The sequence below is a fragment of the Falco peregrinus genome, chromosome 6 (genome assembly GCF_023634155.1).
Source record: "Falco peregrinus isolate bFalPer1 chromosome 6, bFalPer1.pri, whole genome shotgun sequence".
NCBI classification, from domain to species: Eukaryota; Metazoa; Chordata; class Aves; order Falconiformes; family Falconidae; genus Falco; species Falco peregrinus.
The window spans coordinates 22,463,713-22,487,016 of NC_073726.1; the positions used below are offsets into that span (position 1 = coordinate 22,463,713).

General features: G+C 46.8%; 1 protein-coding gene across 10 annotated transcripts in view; it reads left to right on the plus strand.

Moving 5' to 3' along the window:
- The window catches only part of NRF1 (nuclear respiratory factor 1), a 74,193-nt gene that overhangs the window by 45,472 nt on the left and 5,417 nt on the right, over positions 1-23,304 (plus strand). For 6 of the 10 annotated variants that reach the window (XM_055808383.1, XM_055808384.1, XM_055808381.1 and 3 more), the window contains one exon: positions 14,545-14,601. The exons of 2 other annotated variants lie outside the window; for them this stretch is intronic. In XM_055808383.1, the coding sequence (XP_055664358.1) occupies positions 14,545-14,601 (57 nt within the window). Of the gene's footprint in view, positions 1-14,544; positions 14,602-16,076; positions 16,185-16,516; positions 16,607-23,304 lie in introns of all 10 variants that reach the window. 2 more of the 10 variants (XR_008747806.1, XM_055808388.1) reach the window with 2 other exon arrangements.

Below are 23,304 nucleotides of genomic sequence, written 5' to 3' on the forward strand. Positions count from 1 at the left end.
TACTGGAACATACGAACACGTCTAGTTGGTGCTCATCCACTGCCTCCAGTTGCACTGTACTTCTGCCTGACGCCTTTACCATGCTTTCCAAGTTCAAAGATGAAACTTGTGGTTATTTCAATTAAATGGAAGGGGGGGTGTCAAAATAAGCTCAAAAAGGATGCAAAGTGTGAAGTTGTAAAGAAACGCCACCTTGAGGATGGTACTATTTGAAGCCTTATTATCAAAGGCGAAACAAGCATGTGCAGTTGGGTGGCAGAGCGATGACTTCTTGCCTTGTCACTTTGCACGTAAAGCAGACATCTAGCTAAATGAGACCTCGATTCTGACTTCCATCAAAATCTTCATTGCATTGGGAATGTGCTCGTTTAAAACATGAATATTTTTTGTGCAGCGAAAACCGGGCAGTGGAGGGAAGAGTAATTTTACTTGGGGCATTCGACTTGACATCTCTTGCTGTAGAGTCAGCCAGCCTGAAGAGGGAGCAGAAATGAAGTGAAAACCCTCTACTCAGAGCTGGGAATGCATCTGATTCTGAGAGAATAGAGTAGGGTTGTGTTGTATTCTCCTTTGCCAGCAGCCGGGCATGAGGGGGATAAGTGATGTGTGTTTATCAAAGGAAGGATCTGACCCTGGATGCTCAAAACCAGTAACTAATCAGATTTGTAAAAGCACGTTAGCATCCTTTAGCAGATCTGCACCCCTGACTCCTTTTGGTCTGCTTCCAAAATGCTTTCATGGTTTGGATTCCTCTGGATGCTTCCCCTAAACAACTCTCCACACCCTTCCTAAGTCACCCTACCTCATTCACCCAGCATTAATATAATTATAATGCAGGCGGGGCTTACCCCCCCCTTCTTTTTTTTTCTTTTTTTTAGCAGCAGAGTTGGAAATCAGATGGGATTTAGAGTGCATTAAGGGGAGAGACTGCAGCATTTTCTACTGTGCAAAACCTCGCCCACAGCCCCTTGCCTTGTTTCCACTCTTCTTCGATTTGCTCTAATCTCCAGTGGTATTAAGGGGAAGGGCTTTGTCGGCGTGGTAGTCCTTGGAAGCACCATGCTGTTAGTTTTATTACGTAACCAGCTAATATATCTCCCTTAGGGATGGAGGAGATGTTGGTATCCATTCCCACTGTCTCTGTCTGGGGATGGAGAGCAGATGGATTTTCAGCATTGGCACTGTTGTGGAGGATTTGTCTGCTTTCTCTGTACCCTGAAGCTCAGGGTATGAGTGCAAGCATCCTTCTGGACACTGGTGCTCGGTTATTTTATGCAGTGGGGGCAAAGAGCTCTGCATGCCCTTCTGTCAGGAGGAGGTGAAATGGGAAATGATTCAGTGCAATTGGTTGCAGGAAGGAGAGGGGGAAAATGATTGCCAGAGCCATAATTGTATTAACCAGCAGATTCCCCCTGCTCCTGATTGCTTGCAAAGTCTTAATTTGCTGATTTTTCCAATAAACGCTTCTCTCTGGGAATGCTCTTACCCTTCTGTAGGCCCTTTCTTAGGGATTGCAATCCCTTACCCATGCCACTTTCCCTGCAAGGGACATAAATCTATGCCAATCTTATTGTTAAGGAAAGGGAGAGTAGTTTACCAGAATTGCTTGAGGTCAGCTAAAGTGTTTAATTCCTGATTTTAGCCATTAGATATAATTATTCTCTTTTTTAATTGTTTTGTTTCTATCTTGATATGGTATTTCCCCCATCCATTCTTTGGCATCTGAATAATAATTAAGTGATACAAGAGAACCAAGGCAGCTAAAAAGAGGCAACTTCTGTATTTTCATTGATGTCTCAGAAGCTAGGGCTGAATTCGGTCCTGGGGGGAGTAGGGAGCCCAGGAGCGTGGCTGAACTGCGAAAGGGTTGTGGGTAATCTTGCAATCAGTTACGTTTATAGCTAAAGGAAATAAGATCTCCTGCTCCTGTACAGTGTCAAACTAGCTACATGCATTACGGTTTTCTTGCTACTCTGAAGCATCTGCTCTGAGTTGGGATGGTGGAACAGATGACCCCATGGTTTGAGCCTCAGATGTTTTGCTCTTAAGTGGCTGGCATTAAAGCAAAGTAATCATCAAAGCAAGTGAAGGGGATTGTAGCAGCACCAATTTCTGAAGCTGGCTGAAAACTGGAAATGCTCTGGTAAGAGGAAACAGCGCTCTGGGGCTGCTTTTGGTGTGCGCTGTGGGCAGCTCCATGTGATGGGCTGGTGCTGGAGCTGTCCCAACCCGCTGTGGCCAGAGGAGAGAAACTCGATCAGCATTGGGAAGGAGAGGTGATGGTGCCAGCCTGCAGTCTGGGCCTTGCTCGCTGGAGCATCCTCATGCTGCAGCCTTTTGTTTGACATTGATCTGATCGGGGGCTTGAAAGCTGCTTGGGCTACAGGCTTCCTGGCTTCATCTTTAAATATTGATGAAGCTTTGCTTAAGCAGTACCTACGCAGGGCTGTAGTAGTGCGCAGTGCTGTCTGTGAAGGACAGAGCAGACTCCCTGCCCAAGGAAGGTTGGTTTAATGCCCTTGGTGTCGTCACAAGCCTGGGGTTATTGCAGTTTTGCACAGTGTGCGGCATTTTGAAGGGCATTTTAAGGTGAGAGGGGTGGTATGCTTGAAGCTCCAGCTGCAGTTTGAAATGGCATGGAAGGGAGGCATGGTGGAAGGAGCTGGTGTGGGGAAGAGAATCATAGAATGGTTTAGTTTGAAAGGGACTTAATGATCATGTAGTTCCACCCCCCCTGCTGTGGACGGGGACACCTTCCACTAGACCAGGTTGCTCCAAGCCCCATCCAACCTGGCCTGGAACACTTCCAGGGATGGGGCAGCCACAGCTCCTCTGGGCAGCCTGTGCCAGTGCCTCACCACCCTCACAGTAAAGAATTTATTTCTAATAGCTAGTCTAAATCTGCCCTCTTTTAGTTTAAAACCATCACCCCTTGTCCTGTTGCTACAGGCCCTTGTAAAAAGTCCCTCCCCATCTTTCTTATAAGCCCCCTTTAGGTACTGGAAGGCTGCTGTAAGATCTCTCTGGAGCCTTCTCTTCTCCAGGCTGAAAAGTAGAAGATGTGAAATCATGCTGTGACCAGGGAATTAATTTAACAGAACTGAGTGAGGCACAGCCAGAGATCCAATAGATCTTTACTTGTCAACCATGGTCTTCATGTGCAGCAGCTGCTGCCCTTTTTCCTGGCCCCAAAGCACATTTTACTGACATAATTCCTGCCTGTACTGTTGGAGATGCTCCTGGGAGCACTGATGTACCTGGTGGTGGTGTGGCAGCATACAGGTGGGTACTAAGAGACTACAACGTGTCTTGTCCTTCTCCGTACCCCACTAGTCATCCAAAATATCCAAACCCAATTCTCCGTACAACCAAAGGGAGCCATGCTTATGGCTGGGGGTGAGCCAGGATTATCGAGTTGTGATGGAAGCTCGGGGAGAGCATTAGGACTCTGACGTGGGCAGAGAGGGATTAGCAAGCTCTCTGCTTTCGTAAACAGAGGAAATAAGGCGTTAGTACAGGAGTGTATTTTGCAAGTTAGCATGGGATAAAAAGCCTATAGCGGCATTTAGGGTGATGCTTGCTGCGCAGAAGAGCTGTTCTAGTTGGTGACTCCTAGATCAAGAGTGGTTTACATGCTGAAAAGGCTTCAGCTCTGGGTGAGGCTGCTGAGCTTCCCACACAAAATCAATAAGGTGTCAGGTGGAAACCTGTCTCCACCCTCAGCTGTGCAGATGGGAGATGGGGAACCCTCCTCTCGGCAACAGAGACACCTCCAGGCCTGAAGCGTGGTTGCCAGTCCCGTCCGGCTCTGTGTAGGCTGTTTACAGTTGAAAACACGTCCAGGAGGAGAAGGCAAGAGTTGAGATGCTGTTCTCTGGGCTGTGCACATCTCCTAGAGAGCGTGAAAGCAAATGGAGATACATTGGGCAAACCCAGAGAAGGGAACTGCCTGTTCTTGCTTTTTGATGCCTCAGGACAGGGAGGTGCAGCACACTGATCCCCTGGTAACTGGTGGCTTTTTTGCATGAGAAAAAAAAAAAAAAGATGGGGGGAGGCTTGGAGGCTGATCTGCTGCAAATGTCAGCACTTAAAAGAAAAATTATTACTTTTTTTCCTGTTGGATCTCCTTGGGAAGTTGGACCCAAATGAGTCACTAGCAACTTGGCAAAGTGCAGATCAGTTTGCTTGCATCCAAGTGGACAGGGTTTTTTTAGGGTTTTACCAGTGGAAACAGATTTTCTTTTGATGGAGTGCTGCCCTGAAACAGGTATGATTTAATCCCAGTCTGAAGGAGAAGTAAGGAAAATAATTTTTGCAGATGTATTTCAGATGACAGGGTAGAAGAGAGGCCGGTGGCAGCCAGCAAGTGAGAGCTGAAGTGGATGAGTTTGAGTTTCTGGCTGTATGTGCTGAGCAGGTCCAGGAACAGGGAGAGGTGTTTCCTAGAGGACTAACTGCTGTGCATAAATGAGTTATTGTCAGCAATGGGGCTGTGATGTGCTCTTAAGTATGTTGGCATAAACCTTAGTTAAAACAAGCTTCTTATTTGTCAAGTATGTGCAGTTCCCTACATGTGCCCTGTAGAGAGGGGGTACTTCAGTGCAGCTCAGCCATCTCTGCGTCTGCACCCTTTCCATGTCAGCATCTGGCTTTCCGGGGAGCCTCAGCACGGATAGTAAGGAATATGCGATGTTGGGACTGTGGGACACCAGCCACAAGTTTAATGCCAGCAGTCAGCATGGTGCTGCTAGGTCTTTCCCAGTACAATGAGGGCCAAAGTGTTTCCAAGACCTGAGACTGCTGCTCCATTTGCGCTGAACCTTGCCAGCACAGATGATTTCTCCTGACTTTGATGCTTTAAACCCATCACGATGGATCTCATGGTTTTTGCTGCTGTCCTACATTATTCTTGGGCACTAATCTCGGGTGGCGCTGGCGGTGCAGTCAGCTCAGGCTGTCCTGATGCTGGGCTGTCATGGGTGTTGGGCGGCTTTGGTTTGACATCTTGGAACTGGTGACGAAGCGGCTGCTGCTGCTGATTAGGATTTGTCTGCCCACCAACCGGGACTAAAAATAGTGGCTCAGACAAGTCCCTTTTGTACAGCATTGGTAGCCAGATTTTCCCTTCGGTCCAGCTAACCAGGTGCTACCTACACCAGCCTGCAGTTGTGTTATGTGGAGCTAGCTTTGCACAGCCCAGCACCGAGAGTTTGTTTGGGTGGTTTGAGTAGAGCAGGAGGCTGGAGGTGGATGCCACGGCACTTGAGTGCTGCTGGCTTTAGGGCTTCCCTTGGCTTGTTGAGTGACCTTGATAAGTCTCTTGATGGAGATGCAGGTACAAACTGGGTAGTTTGGCTTTTGGGATGGGGAGGCTTATGGGCTCTGTCATTCTATTTCCTTGGGGAAAAACATTTTTATATGATGAGCTCTCATGATGTCTCACAGGTCTCGTTCCTTTTTGTGAAGGCAGCAGTGTCAGAGGAGCACGAGGAGAGCCTCCCGGGTGGTTTTGTGCCCCCGTTTTGTGTCCCACGTCTTACAGAGAGTACAGGTTGCTTTTTAGCTCTGAAACATGCCTTTGAGATTGCAAAGAGAGAAAACAGCATCCTGGGGAGACACCAGGACTTGCTCAGTTCCTGGCTTAATCTATTGCTGTCCCCTAAAACATGCTCACCTTTCCTCCTCAGCATGTTTGTGATGGTGTTAGCAATACCCTGAAAGAGAAGCCAACTTCATTAGAGGTGGGGAGTCACTGCCAAGTCCTTTGCTGTTTCATTGCTTCTAGCATTTCTTCGAGTCCTTTTGGTTTCAGTGAGTTTCAGTCCAGTAAATGAGCCATGCCCCGTCTGGCCTTATCTCCTGGCTTCTCAGTGACCTTACGGCATCTCGAGCACCTCCCTTGCCCTCCCTGTTTCCCCTCCCCTGGTGAGTTTTGACATCCATTCCTGTTATCAGGCAGTTGAGACTTACAGGCTCTCCAGCTGTCACAGCTGATGCTGTCCGGGTTTAAGCATAGGCCATTTACCTTCCACGTGTCCTGAATTAGGGGAAATGGACAGGAGGGCTGGGTCTGTTTAAAAATTAAAGCTGATTACAAGGCATTAACATTACATTTAAAGAAATAGACAGCAGCCCTCCTCTCTCAGCATAGTTGCAATATGTTCCCTTTTGTTCTGGTCTGGAAGAGGAAGCAGGACTGGTATAGACTCCAGGCTGGGCAGGATTTCTTCTTTATCCATAAATTTGAAAAGAGAAGCTGCCTGATGGCTGCAATACTTCAAAGCAGTTCTGGTCTTACTACCTAAAGCAGTTCCCATCTTTGCAATCGTGACAGAAAGCTTAATTTCTTTCTGCTGATCTTGAATTTCTCATGGAAAATTCAGATCAACTGACACTGTGTTCATCAATCTGTCTTCTGAATTGTTGTGTTGGGAAGTTTCATATTTGAGGCACCCCAATTGTTTTACACGGGCATCCACTCTAGTGCCTAAATGCAGCTGTTTTGGGGGCAGCAGTCAGGAAGAAAACTTTCTTCTTGTTTGGTTTTGTTTTTTTTTTTTTCTTTCCTTAAAGGCCTAGCTTCCCTGAGGCAGGTGGATTTTAAGGAATGTCTGGTCAGATCTTCAGGGCTGAGAAGGCAAAAGGATGTGGTTGCTTCATGCATGGAAGGATGGAAACACGAGTGTGTTGGGTGTGGGAGGTGCTGTTCCCACCATGCCCTGGCCTAGCTGCAGCATGGGCTTGGGCTGCAGATGAACATGAGTTTAAGGAAGCAGACAGGGTTGGTGTCTTCCATAGCCTTCCTTGCAGAGATGTGTTTTAACAAGGGCCTTTGTGGGATGGCTTTCCTGCTTCTCTTCTGCAGCAGTGACCCTATTTTCTCATTGCATAGGGTTATTGCTTTCCCAAGTTTCCCAAGATAGGGCTTCCTTCCCGTGGTAACTCTTCTTCACAAAAGAGTAATAAGTCAATTTGGCTGGTAACGCTCTGAGTGAATGTGCTGCTTGACTAGTAATTCATTGTGTTTCTAGACTGAATTTGAAGCCCACTGATGTATTTGTATATTTGTCCACGCTTCTGTGTTTTCATCTCACAGTCCCTCAGTAATCCACGTGGCTTCAGAAGGAGCTGCTTAGTGCAGGATGCTTACTGAAAAGAGGCCAAGCCTTTTGGCAGGTGAAGTGATGTATGTGGCATATATTTCTATTCACTGGATCTTGCTTTTCTCCATCTCTTAATGAGACTTTTCATTTGACTTTACTATTGCCAACATTCACATTAAAATCCAGGCATTTGTTTCAATTTATGGTGACAAAGTCCCCAACGACTTGGCTTTGAGAGCCAAGTTACTGAAGTCCTGAGCTTTGCTGGTCCACTCATACTAACGTCCCCGAATCGGGGTATCTGGAGGTGACAGAGCATATGGCTTTCGGCTTACTGGATAGTTGGAGATCACCCTTGCTTATGGAGAAGGTGCATTCTACCTGATGTCTACATAAGGTGATGGGGATGGGCAGCTCTACACCACTCCATGCTTGCTCAGCCAAGATGAACATTGAGCAGGAGAAGGAAGAGGCCTGGTCACCTTTATGGAGTACAGTCCTCATTTTAACTAATGCGTGATTGAGAAGTGTATAGGATTTTATTTGAGAGAGGGGTGGGTTTTCTTGTTGATGGTATATTGTGGGGTTTTTTATCTCCCTAATGTCTATGCATGCTTACTGTAAGACTTAGACATTTGAGAAGGACTTTGGACCTAAACCAGTTTGTTTGATTACAGCAGTGTTTCTGGGGTGTCTGCAAGAGATGGGTATTCTAATCCTTTGACAAGCTTTTGTCTAAAGGAGATGAGGTTGAATACAGGCAGGAAAGGAACGGCAGTCAATATACTTAGCATGTTTCCCTAAATATGTATGGAAGCACAGAAATGGATAGACAAACATTTCCTTACTTGCTACTGTTTCTAGTCCAGGAATTAGGATGGGAACGGATGGAGATTTTTGTGTAGTCTGCAAGCAGACCTCATTAGTGCCGCTGTCTGAGGATCCGTACTTTGGCCCCAAGTTGGGGTAGGGAGGTGCTTTCCTGACAAGCTGCAGATTTTCAGCATGGTGCTGTTGTATTTATAGCTCTTGGCCTAAAGAAAAGGCACAGGTGGAGTCAGAAAACCAGCTCTGTGAAGCTGCCTAGCTCTGCATCACTCTCCTGACCCATCACAGATGCTGGTGAGTCACTTTTCCAGGCTTCCTCCTCCATGCCCAACCTAACCCAGGTCAGAGGCTTGGTTGGCAGAACTATACCAGCAGAGCTGCTTCATGGGGCTCCTGCCACCTTTGCAAATAAGGCGGTGGTACTCTGGAAAGGACCACAGACAACATCAGGCTGGGGAAGGCAGCTTTTTGCCATTTCTATTGGACGCATCTATGCTGGCAGAGCCCAACTCTGAATCTGAGCATTCAAACCCGTAAGTGTTGAACTGGGTGGATGGTAGATTAAGCCAAGATCAAAATCAGCCTCTGGTTTGCTGCTCCTTTCTCAGTGCTCCCAGGACAAAGTTCATGTGTGGTGGATTCTGCCTGTAATAACAGCTTACTCAAACATGCTGAGCGTGTGGCAGCCCCCCTTCAGCTTTTTGAGCCCTGTGAGATTTTGGGTGTTGTAGCCCATCTCTGGAAAACCTTCCAGCTTAACAGCAGATGGGAGACAACCAAGGACAACTTCATCCTGCTTGCATAATCTCTGCTCATTCTCCTGCTCCTCCAGGTAATCTGAAATGAAAGGTCTCAGCTCAGCGATCTTGCACGTTGGCATGGCGAGCTGCTTCCCAGAGCAAAGCAAGACTTGTGTCTTGAGTTGTAGGGCATTGTTTCTTCTGCACCTGATTCCAAATGATGCCTTGCTGCCTGGAGATAAAGGTGAGCAATGGTCCCTGCTGTGCAGCAGCTGTAGCACCTTTTTCAGTGCAGATTTTAGCTTGCAAGGTGGCTGGCTTCCTGCTCAGGGAAGTAGCATCCGTTCGTCCCCATCTATGTAGTGATGGATGAGTAATGCAACCACAGACAAAGCTGGGGATGTCATTGCTGTTTTTCCTACCTGTGTTGTACCACTTTTACCCGTTACACCATTCAGGGGCTTGGGGAATTGAAAGAGCAGCCTTTGATTACACTGAATCAGGGCAGATGGAGAGGGGCTTTCTAATCCCCCTGCACCCCTATGTCACAGCAGAACTGGGCTGCAATCTGCTGTTTCATGACAGCAGGGTACAGTTCTTGCCTTCCCTAGCAGGTACCCTTGTGGCTATGAGCTGGGCTGAATCAGGCCACCCTCTCCTGCTGTACACTGGAGAGCTGTGGAAAATGTTGCTGGGCTTTGAATGGATGGAGGCTTGTCTGACCCGAGGGCAGTTTGTGAGCTCCAGGCTCTTAATGGCTGTCAGTGGGCGTAGGGTGCAATCTGATCCAAATGGGAAGCTGGCTGAAATCCCAGCAAGCTGTTGTTACTGTGTGAGGCATCTTATGAAATGAGATGGGGTTTGTGAACTCTCCCCCCTGCCAGGCACCCCACTAGAAGGAGAAATACCCTGTAAGCTAAGCCACAAGCTAGGGCTTCCCCAAGTACAGCTCTTCAGTGCATCGAGGCATGGTTTGCATGTCTCTCCATTTATAAAGCTCATAGTCTTGTGAATTAGACCAATGTTTCCTCCTTGCGGAGCTATTTGTACTTTCTGTTCTCGGCGCAGCCTCCCCTACTCCATGCTCCAATTCAGACTGTGCGTTCCCACTTCCCAGGTGTGTGATGCAGAGTAGACTTCTCTAAACTGCTCAAGGGGCTGTGTGTTTTCTTTGTCTTAAAAAGTGCTCTGCCCCTCTTTGAAAAAAGCCTTAGCTGCTTTCTTAGCAGGGTTTGACCTATTGAGTTCCTCTGTTGCTTTTTTTTTTCGAGCATGTCTAGAGGATCATTCTGTGGCTCTATTTATCCTCTTCATTGGATCTCCGTAGCAGGGGCTGATTTTAAAGCCTAAAAGCACAACCCCATCTGTCTTGTGCCTCTGGGGCATAGTAAAGAGCCCCGTCCTGCAACCACTGAGTCTGTGAGCGATCTCACTTGCAGAAATGTTTTCATTGTCCACCAGACGTGTGTATGGCAGAATGATGAAGATGGCAGGTTTTAATTAATTTTTCCAAGTGGCCTTACTGGACCTTCAGACTTCTGTTTTTCTAAGTGAAACTTGTTCCTCCTCATTGGCCCTGATGTTCAGCAGTTAGATTTTGGGTTTGAAGAGGACAACATTCCTTGCTATAGGATTGATTTGTGTATGCTTCGAGACATCAGCAGGTCGCACGAGAGCCTGGGGAGATGCAACTCTACCTTGGCATCCCTTGGCTGGTGACACTTGTCCAAAAGGTTGGTGGGATGCCCTCGCCTGTGGGCACACAAGGAAGAGAAGGTAAATTTGTCACTGAAAGGACTGTCCAGCCTTCCAACACCTTGACTGCAGCCTGGTAAATGGACAGCGTGAGACTGAGCCCTGGGGGTATCCCTCCTCTCCCCTTTCACTGGGTGAGTCCTAATGGTAGCTGTGCAGAAGGCTTGAAGGTAAAACCATTTTTCATTGTCTTCTGATCAGTCGGGAACACTTTGCTCGCTGCCTGGCATCCCTTTGGGAAGTAACTCACAGTTGCAGTAGAGGGTGGTGTGTTTGTCCCTGGCGGCCCCTGTCTCCCAGTGACCTTCTCAGCTCATGAAGACAGCTTGGCTTTGCTGTAAAGCAGCTCATGTGACAGCAGTAATCCGCAGCTAGTAAACAGCTGTGCAGGAAGATTGCAGGGGAATCGCCCTATTTTCCCCTCACTGTAGACCCTGGCAGGCCAGCACATGAGAGCAGGACAGTGGCTTCTGCTTGCTGTGGGAGGCTGCTTCCTCTTTCGCTGCATGAGTCCATCTACAGGTTGGTATGTTTGAAGCCACTCCAGCCATCGCAGCAAAACATGCTTGCCAGGTTAGGTGCACACACGTGCTTCTGTGAGTTGACATGAAGCTGCGAAACAGGTTCCAAGAAGAAAAAAAAAGCAGTTTCTCTTGAAGTGGTTTCCTCAAATCTTTTCCAAAGCCAGAGGTGGCATTTCTAAGCCTGAATTTTACTTGTTCTTCCCACCCCCTGTATCCTTTGGCTTAATTTATTCCCTGATGTGTACAAATTCCTCTGTAGGTAACGCTTTCTGGTTGCTCGCATGGACTCCCTTCCCCACCAGAGACACTTGGTCACTGGTGGACTTTTTGCCATCAGCCCACAGAAAGTTAAAAGTGTGCCCTGGAGAAGACACAGACTCTGAGAAGGGAAAGACTGAGGGAGCACTAGCTTGGAGTTGATTTAAAATTAATAATGGTATTATTTGTTATTCCCATACCCAGCTTATAGATCATAGCAAACTTTCCCTCCCTGTGGCTTTGCCTCCTTGCTGCCGCAGATCCCTGAACTTCCTTATCTCCATTTTCCCCTGTGATTTTAATCTTCAAAGCCTGAAGCATGTCTGAGGGGAAGTTCAGTGAATGGGGAACAGTGCTGATGAGTTGAAAGAGCCAGCGACATCTAAAGCAGGTGGTCTCAGACAGAGACCCAGGCTTGTGCAGCCAGAGGTTCCTGCACTGCGCAGGCAGTGGCAGCCATCAGCTGCCAGCAATTTGCCCCGGTTCCCTCCAGGAAGGAGGTGCCTTTGATCAGGTAGGCAGCAGCTAGTTCATACCCATGTAATCCCTTGGTTTCTCTACTGTCTGTGCCAGAAACCACCAGCAGTGTGTTTGTGGCTTCAATAAGTTGTCCACCAGTGGCCCGAGACAATCCCTCATTTCATGTAAGCTACAGAACAGCCTTCAGAAGTGGCCATCTGTTACTGCTGGCCTGTGACAGATTTGAACGTGAGACCTTGCAGTGAAAGGCTCTTTTGCTATTCCCCTGAGCCAGCTGATCTCTTCCCTTCCACCCCTTCCAAAAAAAAAAAAAAAGCTTTGTACTCCCAAGCATTAGGGGACTCTTAATTGGTGTGTGCACCACACGACCACTGCATTTAAATGGTGAACATATAGCTAATGGAACCCGAGTTTTAGTGCTGGCATATAGTACATTCAACTCCTTTGAAGTCACAGGGATCAGCAGCCGGGGGTGTTTGTGTTCAATTACACACCATCAGTGAATTTGGCCTCTGGTTGTTCCCTGTTGCTCCAACCTGCAGATGCATTATGATGTCCTCGGCCAGATCTTCTCTGAGGCTTCCTGGTGCATTTTCTTTTTTTTTTTTTTGGGGGGGGGGGGGGGGGGGCGGAGCAGGGAAAAAAGGGGTCTGATTTGTACTTCCAAATAGGAGTTAAGTGTGAAGAGGTTTGAAGTCCCGTGGCAAATTAACAAGACTTGGATTTGGCCAGGTTTTAGGCTTTCTGCTTGTTTGCTGCTGTCAGAGATGTGCTTTCTTGCTTCTGGTCTGGGTGAACCTGCGGTCTGAGCCAGGGCAGCCAGCGAACGGGACTTCAGTCTGAATTGTCCACAACAGATGCAAAGCAGAAGGGATTCTCCAGCCACTGCAGTTCCTTTTGCTCTCAGGAAGCAGTTTCCAACCTGTTCCGTCCCGCTTCAGGAAGCGACAGAACAGGCTGTTACACAGAGTGGCTGCTTGATTCTTCTTGCAGTTTTTGTCTGTGTGGGTCCCTGTGCCATGAGTATCCCCTTTGTAGGCCCCTGTGCCTGTGCACCTGGGATGAGGCCCACAGGGACAAAACACTTAAAAGACCCCTGCTTTCTGGAAAGCAAAGGGTCATTTCTCTCCTAGCAGCCATCGTTGTCGCCTACTCTTGGTGTGCAAAGAGGCTTCCTACCACCCAGCCTGTGTGGCTCGTGGCTCGGGCTCTGCCCAGATGCACAAATGTTCTGTGCCTTCAGTCACCAGGCCAGAGTCCAAGCTTTTTTTTTTTTTTTTTTTAATCAACAGATGTGCAGAGTTTAAAAGGGAGGAATCTGCCAGAGGCATAGCATACCAAGAATAAGTACTCTTGAGAGAGAGAGGTAGGAACCCATCCCACCTGCCGCACAACCCAGGCAGTGGAAGACAGTGATGTACAAAAAAAGGAGGAATGTGGACTGTAAAAACTTGCTCCTTACATGATGCGTTCCACATCTGAGTCATGTATTCACCATGATTTATTGTTTACCTTGCTGAGGATGGGCCAGGCCCTACACAGGGGAAAGAGGGGGATCTGTGCTGCATGGGTCCCTTGTCCTATAAAGAAGACAGGATGCAGACACCAAAGCACTGTGACCCGTTGCAATGAGGGTGTGTGCTGGTTCGTAGCAGGGATGCTTTTATAGCTAGAATTGAAAGGTATGCTTTGAAGAAGAGAAAAAAAGACCTTAAGGTATGTGTCTAGCCCTTTTTCCCCCCCCGCCCCGAGTTAAAAAGAAGAGTGCTTACCTCCTTGTAGCTAGTGCAGAAACTAGAGTGAGGTAAGGCTCCAGTAGAGACACCAGAGTTGCAGCTTTCCATACCTGCAAGGTAGAGCTTTGGATGCCCTCCCAAGGCATCGTCCTCCTCCCAGAGTTGTGCATCTTGCCTGACTGTGGGTTTATGTCACCTCTCTTGGCTTAAAAGCATGATTTCCCCCAGCGAAGAGGCACAGGGGCCAGGAATGGGGCACTGTGGGGGAGAACCCATCACTTTGGACCCATTTGTTGGGCTTGAATGTGCACTCTGTTGTAGCGGAGAGGCTCCCGCTGAACAAGTCAGTGAAATGCTGGGAAAATGTTTTCTAGATGAAGCTGGAGACTATCTGGTTACGTATTACCTTACTGCCAGAACAATAGCTGCTTTATATCTCCATGTGCTAAATGCTCTGTAGTATATGCTAATGTTCGTGTTCACCTGTGATCTATCGTGCAGCGTACGAACTTGTGAAACTCATCGAGGTCTGAGTCTGTCATAGCCTTAAAAATACATCGAACTCTTTTCAGAGACTGATGAGGCCAAGTGCCTGGATTTCATGAACTTTCTAGCCTCGTGCTCTTGGGATATATAGAAATGCCACTTTGGCAGCCATTTCTGCTTCTCATTCATTTCTCATCCCTCTACTTGAGGAATAGTAGAGAGCTTTATTAGAGGTGGTCTTAGCTTCTCCAAGATGGATTTTACTACTCTCACTTCTGTGCAGCTGTTTCTCACTGGGTCTCTCTGGTCCAATTAAGCCATTCATCTGAATACTTGTAAAATACAGTACAAATATCTGGAATTATCTTATGCTTGCCTCCCACTTACTGTACGTAAGTAATGTACATAATGTTCTGTATAGAGGTAGTTTAGTTACTGTGCCTAGTATTGGGGTGTTACTTATATGTGGATATTGAATTTTCTACTCTTATGAGGACACTGAATTTTTTAATTCACCTAGTAAGCAAAAGGATGTATTTCTTATTAATATATTAATTACCGTACTTAATGCCCCCCTCCCCAACTGTAGTATTTGGCCTTTGTTCAGCCTTTTACACTTGCATTTTATTGTCAGGCTTCCTAACAACAGACTATTCAGGTTACAAGTGGAGCCTAACAGAGTTTTCACCAGGTGAGTGGATTTTTGTGGTGGTGGTTTGGAATAATGGGATTTAGCTGGTATTGCCACTTGTTCCTTTAGATTCCTGACTATATGGTGTTTATTGGGCTGTTTAAAAAGGGCTATATCTATCTGTTGGGTGTGTCCCCCGTCCTCGTGTCCCCCCCCTGCTCCTTTCACACTTTCAAGGGGAAGATATCAGACATCAGATATATATTTACAGCCAGGCATCCTGCAATGGCTATCTGAGCCGCTGCTCTATGCCTGGACACTGACACTGGGCTTGGTGTAGAGATGCACATGCCTTTGGGGTGTGCTAATATCTTACAGTCCAATCCTGTTAGCCTTGTGAAAGCCAAGCTCTCTCATAATTGTTACTTAAGTAAAGAATTAGTGAGGAGCAGGACAGAGCTGGGCTCAGAGCCTGTATTTAATGACACTCAAGCAGCGGTACTGTGGTGATGGATGGCGTTTATGGGGATGCTGTGATTCTTGGATTTGTAAAATTTGGCTTTTTAAAGGTCACAGACACGATGCAAAGGAGGCAAACCCCCACAAATACACTTTCAGCACCCACCAGCTTTAAGAAACTATAGGCTGAACACTATAGCAGAAACCTAAGTAAAGAAGTAGGCTGTCCCATGTGTCACACAGCACAGGAGGCTAGATACAAGAGCTTGTATGTGTGTGACTGTTGACACATCTGCTGGCTGAAATCCACCAGCTTTTGGACTGTGGACACACCTGTCTCTTGATACGCAACTTTATTCCCCTTGCATGCTATTCATGATCTGCAAGGATGCACAGAGTATTGTTCCTGCAGAAACTCTGCCAAATAATTATCTACTTCATTAGAACAGGCAATATTTCAGTGCTTAAAAAAAAAAAAAAAAATTCAATTCAGATTATTCTAAGATGGACTTTTGTGATTAAAGTAATACAACGTTTTATCAATTTTAAATGGTACCCTGCCTTCATTCTCACCGTAGCCTTTAATAAAACCATAGAGGAAATACAGGACTCTAAAGGCTAGTTTTAAAGGTAGGGTAAGAATCAGTCTTGATAGGCAATTCTTCCTCTGGAAGAGCCCCTGTGGATGTTAATAACATAGCAGACAAGTCAATAAAGTTTTTATGGCAAAATATAATAGGGATCTGCATTAGATGATTGTCCAGAAACTTATTCTTAGGTGTTACCTATCTCTGCTTTCTGAGAAGCTTGGCACCAATGACACTGGTCTGCTGCATCTTTTTTATTATCAGAAAACAGATCATAGGAAAAGTGAATCCCGACCAGAGCAGATATTAGGGGTTGCTGTACTTTATTTTTAACTGTTTCCTATATACATGATTGACCATGATAGACTGCTAATCTTATCAGGTATGCCCTTCACTCCACAGCAAAGCCAGCTGATCAAGGAAGCTTAGAAGTGTTATTAGCTAAGCTTTCATCTGTGGAGTCTGGTAAAAAAAGCTTTCTTTTCACAGGTAGACACATACACTCCTTGCGTGTTTGTCGCCTCTTCTACACACCAGATTGGCTTGGTTTTAGAGTGACGTACTCTGGGGACCCAGCACTAGTGTTGTGAGGTCTAGGTAAGAACTGAGCTTGAATAGACACAGCTTTATTCTGCCTCAGCTGACGTCCAGGTCCTGTTGTCAAGCTCTAAACTCACCCTCAGCACCCTATGACGGGGAGAGGGAGGGACAGGTAACCTTACGCAAGAGATAAGGGCTGAAGGCATGAAGCTAATCCCCCGTCAGGATGCCAGACTGCTGCTTTGCCTGCTTTCCCAAGCACCGTTTTCATGGGAGTTTTCAGCTACATCGAAATGAGGATGAAACAGAACACCCAGGATTTTGGATTAATCATTTCCAATGTTAAAAATAATTACAAGTTTTTCCTTATGTTACTGTCCTCACTGCAGATGATTGCAGATGGAAGACTTCCAGTATGTCAGGAAAGGGCTGGAAAGACAGAGGTTCATAGCAGTTGTGAAGTGTCATCGGTGAAGGAGGTATTTGTCACCACTGCTTGCAGACTATGGATCTTTGCTGTGTCAGGGAAGAGACTGGGTATCAGGTTGGCTCATTGGGATCTTCCTATTTCCATGGAAATGCTGGGGCTTCAGAGGAGATAATTCCATGAACACAGCTGAGCCCCTGTCTGTATGTCACTTGATAGGTTGGGCTGTCCCCTCCAGCAGCAGAGACTCCTGTAAATCAGGAATTCCAGCCCCAGTGTTTTTGTCTGAAAGTACTGCAACTTAAAAAGAACTCAAAGAAAAAAAAAAAGAAAAACAAGCCCTAAAAAAACTCCAGAAACTCAACCACACCCTCACACCACCACCCCAAAAAAAAAGCTCTGGAGTCATCTTCAGGGATCTTGTTAGTCATGTGACAAAGGAGAGTGGTGTCCTCTAGGTCATCTCTCTGGGAAGAGAAGACGGGGCTTGTGTATTCTCTTGGATTGTATATCTATCAAACAAAGCGGGAGGTGCAGATGCACCTGCCCTGGGTGGTCTGCTGAAAGGAGCCAAAAGTAACTGGGTGGTTGCTTTGTGAGGATGGGTTGCCTTCCTCTGCCCTAGAGGCAAAGAAATAAGAAATAAGAGACCAAGAAATAAGAGAGGTTAAGCCAAAGGTGTTCAGATACTTGGCTAAGCTGTGACCCTTCTTTCCTTGTAGAGAGGAAGAAAACAAGTGTATCAAAGGTGCTAGTGCAGTGAGCTGTCCCCTCGCAGCTAGAGAAGGTCTCTGACTGAGATTTGGGGATAAATAAAACCCAAACATCCAAAATTGGGTTTTAAAACAACACCTTCACACAAAATACCAAGCATCTAACAGTCTTTGCTGTAGCTAAATGAGTTGGAGGAAGAATGAGCCATATGAGCATGGTGTTGCATCCTGGCCCATGCCTTTCTGGTGGTGTAAGGCTGGAATTCCCAGATCAGCCAGGCCTTCTGGGGCACTGAGGCAGCAGCTCCCATTGCTCTGAACAGGCAGAGAAGGAAAGCTCATTGAAACAGAACAAGAGGAGCCGAGGCTAAGGAAAGAACAAGTCACTGAGAATATTAAGCAGGTAGGTGATGCCCAGGCACAGTCTCGAGAGACTGAGATGTGATCATGGAGTGGCTCCAGGGCTCTCCTTCCGATATCTCATGCAGTTGTTGATGGAAGTGTTGCATCTTGTTTTGTCTCCTGTGCTAATCTTCTGTTCTCAGGAAAAGTCAAGGCTATGGTGTAGCCTGCTAGACTGCAACACTCAGTTTAGTGCTCCATCTGTGAGCTGCCATGACTCAACTTCACTATCAAAACTTCAGGTGCCTTGTTATATTGGTCTTTGTTGTGATTTTGACTGGAGTGGCTCTTGAAAAGACAGATAATGGATGATCTTGAGGTATGATTGTGGTCAGCAAGCAGAATAAGAACTGTAGCTTTTTTCAGATTATAATTTGGTGGAACAATTTTTGTGTTTTTAAATTAATGGTGTAGAGGATACATAGGGAAGATCCTGGCTGCTGTTTGCCTAGGAAGTTCTCAGAGCTTAAATCCCTGCATGAGCTTTTTGTGATTTGTCAGTAAGCCATTTCTGATGGTGAAAATCCTTCCAATTATCATTTTGTCCTACAAGAGAGCTAATTTGAATTAGTCATTGATGCTGTAGCAGTAGTTGAAGGGGGGAGAGAGAGAGGCACGCTTTCAAAAGACAGTTCATCTTATCTTAAAGTAGGTGCCTGTGTTAAGAGGTGTCTTCTGCTTCCTTTGTCACCACTGAGTGTGGTAGGATTCCTGAAATGCTTGATTTCTGCAGCTGACTTTGGGTGAAATCTCATCCATGGTGTCACGTCAACACCTCATATCTTAAGGGACACGTTTAGTTTGCGGATGTTTCTTCTTTACGGTCAGAGGATTTTTCAGAGTAACATGTGACTTTGAGAGCACTCATTTTAGCTGGTGTGTAATTTGAACTTGATACAGAGATGTGTTTTGTTTTTCTGGAAATACATGCTCACACCAGTTGCCTGTCCTTCCCCCACCTCTTGAAGGCCTCTTGAGTCAGTCCCCCAAAAGGGCAGTCATCAAGATGATAATTTCTGGAAGTTTTGGTGAGCCAGGTTCCCACACAAAGCAATACAGATTTAATAAAAATCTGTTGTGGGAGCTTTTAACGTGCAGGCTGAACAGTGCTCTTTTGTGTTGGAACACGCCAGGTAGTCTCCAGCACTGCAGCTATCTGTCTTGGTGAGGATAAGAATGGTCTTTGCTCCAGGATTCAGTTGAAGGACACAGTTGCTCTGCAGTTAAGTACTGGTAGTTGTGCTACCTTTATTGTAGGCAAATACCTGCTATGTTGCCAGAACAAGTATGTGACTGCAAACAGCTGGACAGAGCTGCTCAATATCCTGTTTGTATGACTGTCCTTTTTAAAACTGGTAGCAGTGAAGCGTAACAAGAGTCCCTCCTGTTTTGCCATGTTGCTAAAAGGAATTATACATGGCTGGGAGAATTAAGTCTGTCCTGTGTTTGACTATGAACTAAGTTTACTGTGAAGAAATACCTCTAGTGCCAACCGATTTGTCCAGTATGTCCTAGTTCTGTCTTCTTCACATAAAATGGAGCCTCCAAAATCTTGTTGACGGACTGGGCTGAAAGGAATTCATGTGATCACTTACACCAGACGCTTGCCTGAGCCAGCCTCAGTCTTAGCTGGCTCTAGAAGACCTCCAGTGATGGTGACTTTGCTCCAGAGCTTCACTAACCTTATGTTTAGCTGTTGTGTTCTTATCTTACTCTGTCCCATTGTGGAAAAGATGATCAGGTTATTCCTTACTTACCTGCATCAGTCTTGATGTATTTACAGGCTGCCCTAGGTATCTAGATCAAAGCACACCCAGTGCCCTTTCATTGTGTTAGCTACCGAGGGCAAATGTTTTCATTGTTCAGAGGTCCTCTAGTGATGCATTTTCCTTTTTGATTTTTGTGCATTAAAACCTGCACACTGGTCACTTTGAATTGTCTATGAGAATTCTTCCCTCGTGTCTTCAAAGTCGGCTTTGGCTCTGAACAAAATGTAGCAATGAGATGGTATCTGCTGACGTGTGTGCTAGGGCCCCATAGTGCATTCCTGAGCACATAAATTTTGGTTGGATTGCTGTTGGATTGCTCAGCCCCATGCCTCTGGAGCAGGGGGAGAGAAGTTGCAGGAGTATCTACTGTGAAATGCTATGGCAGGATCATGCAAAGCAAAGTTTCTACTAGTTTCCCTTCAGCATGAGCTGAGAAGACTGGAGCAAACAAAGTCCCCTAAGTTTGAGGTGAATGGCCAAGAAAGTCCAATGGAAAATTTCATCTTTTTAGCCTTCTCCATTGTTGGTGTGAGCACTGTAAGGCTTTCAGAGCTCTACCTCTAGCGTTTCTACGTAGAAGCAAGTCTGAGAGACTCGTAAGGCCACTGACAGTGGTTTCCTGACTCTGCAGTTCTTGCAGATGTTCAAAGCAAATGATGAACTGAACAACTTTCAGCACTTAAACTCTTTGGTATCCAAGAGAACAGAGCAAGATGTTTCAAGTTTGGCGTCTATTGCACCAGATATTCTTTCTCTACTTGGTGCTGAGTAGGCTTTTGGTGTCAGTGGATCCCCAGGAGCAGCACTGGCTGCAGCTGACTGTGGCTTATGCTTCTGGCAATTTGAAACAGGCTTTGGACTCCTTTTGGAAGGGGACACGCAGGTCTCAGTCGAGGTCCTGTTTCTTTGTGAAATTATGTTGCCTAGCTAAAAAACAGATGACATTCTGTGCCCTGTCAAGGGCTCCAAGGTGATTGCTAAAGTCATTGTGCATTTTCTATTTTGCCCCATAAAAGAAATTGCAAGAGCAATACTTCTGTGCTACTTCATGACTCCAGACCTGTGCCCCCTGTTCCTCCATGCTCTGCACTCAGAGCACTGTTTCTTGTGGCTTCACAGCTTTTGCTACCATAAACTCAGCTCCGCTAACAGCACCCCTCTCAAACTTCCTTCACCTTTCAACACACATGAAGGACACCTGAAGGGTGTGTTGGAGAGGCTTGCACCATCTCCCCTTCCCTTTCTTGTTGGGGCTAGGCTGGCTTAGTACCGCAAAGCAGGGCTGAGCATTGCTTGAGACTCCTGGCTCCCAGATGCAGGAGCCAAATGGTAATGCTTCTCCATTTGCCTTTGCTTGCTCAACAACCCTCCCTTTCTAGAGGCTGTTCCCACAGGAGTTTGCTTTGGCAGGAGATGAGCTCTCTGTTGTAGCTGATGCTATCAAAGAAGAGGATTTTGCACTTTTTTAAAGAGGAAGCTGTTTCCTTTCTTGAGTTGATGTTCAGCGTGATGATGGGGGTTGCTGTTGTCTGGTCCAGAATGGGGCTGTCTCCTGACCCTCCAAGACTTTATTCTTGTGTTCCTGTTTGAGCTCCATACAGAAAAAGTTATGTGTGAGCTCTTGCTGTTAAGCCTTTCCATGGTGTAGAGGGCCATGCCAAGTCCTCCTCACTGGAGAAACCCGTCTCATCTGGGAAGAGGACATCTCTCAGTGAGTGACTGGCAGCTGAGGGGTCCCTTGAGGTTGCACACTGTTCAGTTTCTCCTAGCCATTCTGTGTGTCTTTGGACATTTAATGTGAAGATTAAGCTTTCAGAAGTGTTACACTGAATGTCCATACAGGATATTGAAACAACTTCTGTCTTGGTATCAATGAAGGCCTTTCTACTCTAGGGTGCATTTCAAGGCTTGCAGAACCTGACTGTCCAGCTGAAAACTCCCACTGCTGCCATAATGAGAGCGTACCAAGCATTCACAGGACGTAAGGCAGCAAGGCTTTTCATACCATCTGTGCCAGATCACAACTGGGTGCTTACAGTCCACCTTCAGACAGAGCTTTGTCCAAGGTTGCCTTGGGCTGTTACAGTTTCCTCACTGATGGAACCTTTGTGGTGGTAGGATCTGCATTGCCATTCTAGCCCATCTTCCATCCACATCTAGTATGATTGGTTCATACCTGGAATGAGATACCCACTAAATAAGCTTTATTCAGACTCTTGGCATTTGGATGTGGAGCCACATGGGATGTTGATAAACAAGACCTCAGCCCACGTCTCCAGGTGTGGTCAAACAACATGGCGATGGGCTTGGGTGGTATAGACCTCACCTCATCTATGGTCAGGAAGTAACCAGTTCGTGGAGCTGGGACACTGAAGAGCCCATCTGCTTGCATGGTTAGCTATCTGGGTACTTTGAGCACCTTAGCAGATGGCCTGAGTCACTTTAAACTACCAGACACTGAACAGGAGATAAGGATGCACCTTGCAGAATGGACTCAGCCAAAGATACTGTGAAAAAAACAGTGTGTATCGTGTCCCTGAGTAGGACAGTATTGCAGATACGACTGGGAATGCACGCAACAGCTGGAGACTGGTCGTATCTCCTTCTCATGCTGCCCTTGCTTTGATCTCAAGGGTGAAGAGGTGTTAAAGCCAGGCAGAAGCTCGGACCAGTGACCCCAGTTCCCTGAGCATTGTGACTGTCGTGGATGTCCAGGGCACTTCTGAACCTTGACACCAGTTCTCAGGGCACAGAATCATCCCACCCACCCAGCCTTCTCCCCCCCAGCCCTATATGTGGTGGTTTAATGCAGTCACCTGTAATTTAGGATCAAAACAATTGTTCTTATGCTGCTGATGATGATCTGCCTTCTATGCCAGGTAAGATGTCTCTGTCAGCCATCACATGACTTTTTGCTTCTGAATCTTGTAGCTCTCTGGTTGCAGGTAGAGCCTAACCCTTACCCATCTTCTGTAAGCTGTCACCTCTTCTCTGCTGAAGCAGCAGGAGTTTCATGATCTCTTACGGCCCATCACAGTCCCCCAGCTAAAATGCAGCTGCTAATGTTGCCTGACCCAGCATTAGAGTACAACTGCAGCCATCTCAGAGTCAATCTACAATAATCCTTGGAGTCATGCTGGCCATCTCAATCCCTAAGGCCTGCCGTGGCTCTCCTTCTCTTTTGGCCACCCTCATGTCCTGACCCATTCCCCTCCATGGCTGTCAGGTGATGCTGGCCATGCCATGGCCTCCTTCCTAGCAAAGCCATCTGATCCTCCACCAAAAAAAGTCTTTCCCTGGCACGCTGCAGGTAAGAGAGAGGCAGGACCTCAGTGCTGGCTCTGCCCCAGCTTCCTGTGTAGATGTTGTCCTTGTGCCCAGCTGGCTGGAGCTGGCTTTTCATCCCTGCCAAGGATGGGAAGTGTTGGCAGGTAGGTGAGATTGGTGGCCAGGAACGGGAGATTCGCAGAGGGATGGAGGTGCCTGGGCTTCATGTCTCACCCACCGCTCCTTCCAGAGGGGCTTTCTGGGGACTTCACAAAGGGGAAGCAAACACACAGTTGAGCTGCATCTTCCTGTTTGCCAGGAGCCTGTGGCCATGGTCTGTGCTGCTTGGTGCATGATTCGTCACCTCCACTGTCATCCCTCCCCAGGCAGGAGCTGATCTGAGCTGCATGCAGGGTCCGATGGGATCCCTCTTCCCTGCCTCAGCCAGGGCTCTCCCTGTGTGCTCCATTCCTCACAGAGCACCCCGGCACAGCTCCGCTTTCTTTGCAGGTACATATTTTTCAAAGACTTGAAGAAGTTGGGTTTTTTGTCTAATGGATTTCCTGTTTTTAATACAATTGAAAGGGTCTCAAATCCAC